At 32.7% G+C, this 8935-nt stretch overlaps 1 protein-coding gene across 1 annotated transcript; it reads right to left on the reverse strand.

The window, feature by feature from the left end:
• Positions 1–6854: 6854 nt before the first annotated feature.
• On the reverse strand, positions 6855–7884 carry LOC136971956 (gastrula zinc finger protein XlCGF57.1-like). The gene is given in 3 exon segments (XM_067266477.1): positions 6855–7374; positions 7376–7455; positions 7458–7884. Coding segments are annotated over 3 exon segments (807 nt in total). The 5' UTR covers positions 7750–7884; the 3' UTR covers positions 6855–6939.
• Between the last annotated feature and the right edge of the window lie 1051 nt (positions 7885–8935).

An 8935-nucleotide genomic window follows, 5' to 3' on the forward strand; every position in this document is an offset into this window, starting at 1 on the left:
CAGAGGACGACTCACGTTTTTTTCTGCAGTATGGCGTTGTTTCTCGTTGTGCAAGCATTAACCGGCACGTCTAGCGAAACAATTCGATTGCTTTCATTTCCTGTTTGTCGTGTTGGCTCGTGTCTCGTTAGGATTGTTCGAATCTGGACCAATATGATTGTTCCGTACAATCCGAGGATTTGAAAGAGAGAGCTATAGACGAGCGGGGACGCTGATTGGAGGACCACTGGCCACCGGCGCGCATATATAAGGACAGTTTAGGCGAAAAAATGGAAGCGGCTTTCGTCTGGTTAAAGAGAAGGCATCGTCTCGCCAACGACAGGGCGTGATTCACGAAAGTATTAGCGCATCGTAAGGTGTTGTATTAAACGAAATTATATGTGATACAAACAATTAGCAATCATTGGCACTTTGGTTTCGGTCGCAATTTTTTGCACATCAAATTTAGTAACTTGACTCTGTTAGCTCCATCATGAGACCGAAGAAAGTTTCCAGAGCCGGTAGGCCTTTGAAGAAGAAGGTGAGGAACACGATTGAATTGAAAAAAGAAATCATATAAAAATATAAGAGCGGCATAAAGATTGCTGAAATCAGCCGCAGGTACGAGAAATCGCCATTCACAATAAGTTCCATTGTGTCGAAAAAGGAAGCGTTAAAGGAGGCTAATGATAGCGAAAGGCGTAAATGTACTAACGAAACAGAGATCTCAAACAATTGAAAATGTTGAACAGTTATTATTAATGTGGATAAAACAAAAACAATTAGATGACGATTCTGTTTCGGAAACAATGTCGAATAGCATTTAACAATAATTTCGATCGTTGATTCAAACACTTCTCACCGTCTTTCATACGCGAAGAAGAGTCTTCAGAAAGATAAATAACATCTTAAATGTTCATTTATTTATTATATTAGTCTAATATATTCATATTATGTTTATTTCTTATTGTTTTTAGTATTAAACGCTATATTCATTCTCTAAAATATGTGTTTTTAATGCGTATTTTGGAATCTCTAAAACGAATTAATCGGATTTACATTGATTCCTATGGAAAAATTTGTCGTCGGTTTTCGTCGATCGTTTTCGGACGAATTATAGACGAAAACCGAGGTATCACTGTAATAGCAAAGGTAATACAACTAATTAGTTTATAATAATATATAATAATGTAAGGACGGATAATCAGCGGCTAAGAGGCTATCAGTGTTACCAGATTTCTTATATAGGCTCTACATTTCAGTCTGTAGTTGATTATAAGTAATTTAATTATTAGCGTTAGTAAAGTAGTGAGTAAGTAATTAGTAGTAGTCTAGTAGTTATTATTATAACAATCACGAATCACATACATTCGTATCAGCATATATCTAAGATACTGATACTCGTTAAGTTAATTAACTATTTAACTGACTAGGTAGTTTTTCACAAATTTTTGCGATAAAATTGCCTAGCCCAGCCCACTAACCACTTATAGAATAAAAGTTAAAAACTCTTACTTAATAGAATTAGAGTAGAAGTTATAAAATATTAGTTTTGTCTTGAATAAAGTATTTTAATGGATTAAATAAAACGAAATCAATCACTTTTGTTATTATTATTATTATTATTTTTTTTTTACTTTTCTGGAAGTAGGATCTCAAGAAACAAATGGTATTGATGGTGTTGTCTCCCAACTTACTTCTTAATGAATTGTATATATATCCCGCTGCAAAGAAGGCCCTTTCTGCCTCTACAGTAGTTAGTTTCAGGGTCATCAAATAAACATAAATCGTTCCGTCACGTGATTCATTGACGTCACAACTGACCGTAAATTAGAATTATGCACCAGGACTAAGAGAAGAGTTATTTATTTTATTTAGCGCGAAGACACTTTATTTAGCGAGAGCGGAAAGTCAACTGGCAATTAGATCAGCAGAGGTAAAAGGGTGGGCGGTGCGGTATAGAGAAGGGGTGTAGCACGTGCCACACTGAACGACAACGTCACTCTTGCCGCCGAGCAATAGCGCACGTAGCAAAGCGGCAACGCCGACAACGTAGACTTTTGCGCCGTTATTTAGAAAGTTAATTGAGTATTTGCGGATCCAGCAGGCCGAAGAATGCGCTGGATCCAGCTGGATTGCTAAATGAGGGATCCAGCAATTGCAATTCCTAGTCCGTACACGTCTTCTATGCAGATAAATTATCTGTTCTTTCTTACTTAATTTAGGTTACATACGTTACTCCTACGCAAGTCCCTAATCCCTAACTGTAACTGATTTAGATCCGGCATGCACATTATTTTTCTCATTGTAAAATGACATTGCGCATGCGTCAGGAACTTCTGAACAAACCTGACCTGCCGTCCGGGTCAGCGATTTTGTAAAGGTAACAACACTAGTAAGAAATTCCACAATTTAATTTAAAACATAAAGAAAAGGTACTGTACAGTACTTACATTTTAAACAGAAGAAAAATTGAAACTCAACGTTGTCACCGTGGATAAATAATATTGATTAATAATAATAATATAGTTAATACTAAAGAAAAAAAGTTACCGTATGACAGTACCAAATATTCAAGCTAAATGGCTATGTTTTCTACGAGTCCAGACAACTGCATGCATATTACGTTCGCGCGTTTCGTTCAGTTGCAACTGTAACACATTAAGTCAAGACATCGCGAGCGATCGATGAAAATTGGCTTCGCGATCGACTTGTTGGCCACACCTGTTATATTTAATTTAGAAACTCTTACATTATCGAAGTTTAAAATATTCTTTAGTTGTTGATTGGAAAATCTATTCTTGTACATCGTCATTAGTTTTGTAAGTCTCTTCTTGATGTCTTACCTGAAGTGTTTAGATAGGAGTTCGTATTCTTCTGTTGACATAATTTCTAATTTCTGAGATTTTAGGTCTTCCGTTCTTAGTACGACCAATTGGTGTGATTTGTCTGCTTTAATAATAGAAAGTTTATTTTGTTTTTTCATTTAGTTAATCTCTTGGATTTGCTAATTACCTCGCTTTAGTGTTTTCTATATAATTTCTATTAGATTTATTTTTACTTTTATTTCTTCGTAAGTCTTTACTTAAGGCAGTCCTTAATTTTCCTTTTTCTTCGCTTATTCCTGAAATGTAAAATATGAACTATAAACACCAAAAGATTTACTAAAATATGACATCGTTTGTCTGTCAAAAATAAAACAAATTTTCGACTTGCTCATAAAGTTCCATAATATGTAAATTTATGAAAAACATGTCAGTGTCTGGTATGCCTAAAGATTTTATTTCAAAATATTTCATTAGACTCGGAATATACTATTTCTCAAAGTTAGCTTCTCAACAATATATTCTTTATAATTTACTCTGGTTTCGTGCACTTCCATCTAAACGAATGATTTAACATACGCATATGCAGTTCGGATAGAATTTTCACTTCCAACCTCGAACTAACCGAATTTTTTTTAAGATATAAATTTGCACAAGGGTGTTTCAATAAGTAACGCCAATGTTTTAATGTGTACGCAAAATCATGAATATAGTAAATAAGGTTTGAATTTCTGGCGACACTATTGCACAATAGGAGCACTTGTGTTACCTGTCAGACATTTTTGACAAATGGAAAGAAAATAGCGAGCACGCTATCATCGTCCACGCTCCAAGAGCAGAGAAGTGTCATTCGTTTTCTATGGGCAGAGGCAAGAAATGTGCACAAATTCATGCAAAAATGCAGAAAGTGTACGGTGACGATTGCATGGATTAATCAAATATCCATCGATGGTGCGAAATGTTTAAAAATGGTCGTCAGTGTGTAATTGATGAGCACGGGTTAGTTCGTTCGGTAAGTGCAGCATCGCCTCAAACAGTCGCTGTTGTTAATCAAATGATTCAAAGTAACCGCCGCATTTGTTTGAAGACACTGTCGAAAAAATTGCTCGATGTCCTGTTTCCCTTCTGAAGAAATTACTGGATAGAGAGGTTACATTCCGACGAGAGTTAAATTGGCTGTTTGCAGATGGTTGTATGGCCAGGAACTGGCGTTCTACAACGCAGGAATCTTCAAGCAGGTACCACTGCGACAAGTGCTTGAACCTGAATGGTTCCTACCAGTATGTCGAGAAGTAGCCTAATCCGCATATTTCGTTTATTCTGTATTTTCCATAAGAATTAAAACTTTTGCAGAAATGATATCCAAAGGTTGAGCAGCAGTTTCATAAGAAATGATAAATAATTGGTTTCAAGAATTAAATAATTATTTGAGAGAACATGCAAGTGATATTCTGCAAAATTCTTCCCGTATCTTCAATGCAGATGAAACAGGGATGTTGTTTTTTCCAAAAACTGGCAAACGTCTGAGACCTAACGCATATAACTTTTATAAAATTCCATCAGGACAAGAAAACAGTGTATCACAGTTTTGTGTAATTTTTCTGCAAAGGACCAATCACTAAATCCTATGATAGTGTTTCCATACAAGAGAATTCCAAAGCATATTGCAGATTCAGTTCCAGAGGACTTTGCGGTAGGAAGAAGTGATTCAAAATAAATGATAAGTGCCGCATTTTATGAATATGTTGCAAATGTCTTCTACCCCTGGCTTCTGGACAAGAATGTCCAGATTCCTGTATTATTGCTTCCGGATGAACATAAATCCCATATAAATGAGTTGTGTTGAGAATTTTTCTTTTTCGTTTGTTGCCAAATGCAATTCATCTTCTCCAGCCTTGTAATGTTTAATTTTCCGACCGCATAAATAGCAGAGAAGAAATATTGTCAGAAAACACAAAATCAATCATCAAAATCAGTTTACAAAACGAACTTTGCAGTTGTATTATTTAAAGCTTACAAAAATGTTTTGAAATCAGAAACAATTCAACATGTGTTTGGAATATGTAATTTGTTTTATTTTGATCCAAATAGAGTGGATTATTCAAAATGTATTTCTGCGAAGCGTAAAGAAATAAACCTGATTAATCAACTAATTATAAAGACCTATATAAATGTGCACTGCAAATGATAGAAAATGAGATTTCACTTAATTTGTTATCAGATTTCAAGAAAGCCATTGCATTTGACAACAATCAGATGAATTTAAACAATTATTGCAATATTGACTATCTATGAAACACATTTTTGTATGGATCAAACTGATAATTTGTATAACTTTGTATATATGATATTTTTCAATTAAAAACCTTTTCTAAAACTTAATATTTCTATTATAATTACTAAATCTGAAATTACATGACTGAATTACATAAAATTGCCAACACATTAGTATACAGTGGTATAAAATTGCATATAGTATCCTAAAATTCTAGTTATTTATTACTAGTCACATGCGATCGTTCACTAGCCTTCAGCTAGTCAACTACTAGATGCATACGGTCATTCACTGGTAATTTTTAAATTTTAAAAACATCACTTCATTAATTTAATAACTTTACAGGAAATTAAAAATTCATTTTCTAAATGAGTAGTGCGAGTTCTTGGTAACCAGCAATGACCATTAAAGTGGAACGTCGTTATACGACCTTAAACCGTTCCTGATGTTTGGACTTTATACCGAATACGACGTATACCAAACCAACTTTTCTCATAAGAAGTAATGTAAAAATGATTAATCGTTCTCATGTAAAAAAAACCTCTCTTAATATGATATATTAATGGGGTTGTAAAATAATTTAAACCCTGTTTGAGAACCTTAATAAAAAAATAAATTTTATTATAGATTTTTAAACTTATTACAGTATATTGTATTATATTATTTAAATCATTAAATGAAAATCAAATCAAATCAAACTCTCCTTAAAACTAATAATCTGCCATTTTTTGAAACGGTGTCGTATTTTTTATATTTGTTCTATAAGCGCAATAACGACAATAATAACAACAATAATAATTAAATGGCAGAAGAATTTCAGAAAACAGAAACGGCATTTTTCACCCATAATCAAGATTTTGTACAGGGTCAACGATATTAAAATAAAGAAGTAAATCGTGCCAAGTGATCGTTATTGCGCTTATAGAAGACTAATCATCTGTTTAAAAATTTATTTAACCCCATTCGCAACGTTAGCAGATTTAATAATATCTTTATTTTTTACGATTGTCAATATCGTTGTTCTCGGAATACGGTATGCAACAGTTAAATCTCGACACCCATGCCACTTCCGTATTTCTCAACAATTTTTTTTTTAGTTCTGTGTGATTCTAGTCATTTTTTTAGTTTTCATTTGCATTTTTTGCAATTCATGATTACTAACAACAATAAAAATTTTACTTACAAATTAAAATCAGAAGAAATTTAACAAAGTTATAAACCGTGGCACCGCGAATGTCTAATTTGGTCTAGTACACCGATAGTGCTACTTGTTCATAGAATGCGCATATAATTGAATTAAATCGTATACTGAGCAAAATTTGTTTCGTCCAAACAAGACGTACTCTAAAGCAGACGTATACCGAGGTTTCACTGTACTTATGTTAAATATCTGTTAAGTAATTATATTCAAATTTTCTTATCAAGTTGATTAATTAATCATTTACTGGTGCAACTACCCTATAATTAATACAGGCAAGTATCGATGGAACGACTTTTTATTCGAGAAAGTTTTACATAAAGACATTTTACTTATATATTGTAATATTTTTTAGTTGAAACTTTTCGAATATTAAAAGAACATCATTTTAATTTATAACCAATTTTGCTTACATATGTCGATCATTATACATCATAAGAAAAAAAATTTATTTCAAGTTCGAAATTTCAAAGTGTAAATATTTTAATGTAATTTTAAATCATGATTTAGAATGAATTTAGCTGGACATAATTAACATTCATATAGCTTTCTTCTGTTGTGGACCCGAAGGTGTTTAATTAAGTTTGACCTTACTGCAAACTTCTTTTTACACTCATCACAACTGTAAGGCTTTTCTCCAGTGTGGACCCGAAGGTGTTTAATTAAGCTGCCTTTTCTGAAAACTTCTTTTTACACTCGTCACAAGTGTAAGGCTTTTCTCCAGTGTGGACCCGAAGGTGTGCAATTAAGCTTCCCTTTTGTGAAAACTTCATTTTACACTCATCACAAGTGTAAGGCTTTTCTCCAGTGTGCACCCGAAGGTGTGCAATTAAGTCTGACTTTTGTGAAAACTTCTTTTTACATTCGTCACAATTGTAAGGCTTTTCTCCAGTGTGGACCCGAAGGTGTGTAATTAAGTTTGACTTTTGTGAAAACTTCTTTTTACACTCGTCACAACTGTAAGGCTTTTCTCCAGTGTGTACCCGAAGGTGTGCAATTAAGCTTCCCTTTTGTGAAAAGTTCATTTTACACTCGTCACAAGTGTAAGGCTTTTCTCCAGTGTGCACCCGAAGGTGTTTAATTAAGCTTCCCTTTTTCTGAAAACTTCTTTTTACACTCGTCACAAGTGTAAGGCTTTTCTCCAGTGTGGACCCGAAGGTGTTTAATTAAGCTCCCTTTTCTGAAAACTTCTTTTTACACTCGTCACAAGTGTAAGGCTTTTCTCCAGTGTGGACCCGAAGGTGTTTAATCAAGTGTGACTTGACTGAAAACTTCTGTTTACACTCGTCACAAGTGTAAGGCTTTTCTCCACTGTGGATCCGAGAATGTGTAATTAAGCTTCCTTTTTGTGTAAATTTCTTTTTACACTCGTCACAACTGTAAAGCTTTTCTCCAGTGTGGACCCGAAGGTGTGCAATTAAGTTGGACTTTTGTGAAAACTTCTTTTTACACTCATCACAAGTGTAAGGCATTTCTCCAGTGTGGACCCGAAGGTGTTTAGTTAAGTCTGACCTATGTGTAAACTTCTTTTTACACTCGTCACAAGTGTAAGGCTTTTCTCCTGTATGAATTCTTTCATGAGTTTGCAAATTTTGTTTAGTTTTGAAATTTTTTTTACAATGTTTACATGAAAATTTCTTTTCGTTCTTTTTTCCTGCAATTAAAAAAATTGTTTTTAAATAATATTTTATCCATGTATAACAGAAAGTTCCTTAAATAATAAAAATAATTAAAATCAATAAAAATAGTAAATTAAATAATAATAGTTCTATAGCTAAAAGCGAATTTCTTCATAAAAACACAAAAGAGTAATTTTAGAGATAACAAAGTTCAACCATAAATCTATTATGTTACTAATATTTTCAACAACAGCTAATCAGGAATGACATTAAAGTAAACAATTTCTGTAAAACATTGTCCACGTGTATTTATATCTTCATGAATTCTTTTCATATCCTTGCAGCGGATTTCCCGCTTCTTTTATATTTTTAAACGAAGAGCACTGATGTAAATAAAGAGGTATCTAATACACAATTTTGTTATAATCTTGGACAACATTTTCTTCAAAACTTCATTCAATGTTTCATCCAAAGAACGTCTGAAAGTAATAACAACGTACATGAAATTACTTGCATAAAATATAATTTTACATTAATTTAACATTAAAATGTATTATTCGTATTCTTATTTATTCTTATTCTTAAATGTAAACTTATGTAATATGTAAGATTCAGATGATAAGGATATTGTATGTTTAAAAGCCTTGTGTTACGTATACTTCCCTCATGAATCGTTCTCGTAAGAGGAACTCGTAATGTTGGAACGTGTAAAATACAAATTCTTAAGAGTAAATCATTGATTTCATTCTTCCGAAAATCGAATTTCGTTCTTCTCCTTTTTAGTTTCTGTTTCCTATATTTTCAGGGTGAAGATCAGCTAAATAAAAAAATAAATATATAAAATAAAACGATCTAAAATATCAGAAAAATTCATTTTCAATGTATATTGTACAGTGAATAAAATTTCTATTCTCTATGCTAAATGTTTTAAAAATATATATATTTTATTTCTAAATTATTCGACATTTACCGATTAACAGTTTACGCATTTACAAAATAAAAATAAATTTTTTAGTAATTTATTTTAGAAATTTTAACT

This window comes from Centruroides vittatus, unplaced genomic scaffold (genome assembly GCF_030686945.1).
Source record: "Centruroides vittatus isolate TY-2023 unplaced genomic scaffold, ASM3068694v2 contig_2734, whole genome shotgun sequence".
Classification (NCBI taxonomy): Eukaryota; Metazoa; Arthropoda; class Arachnida; order Scorpiones; family Buthidae; genus Centruroides; species Centruroides vittatus.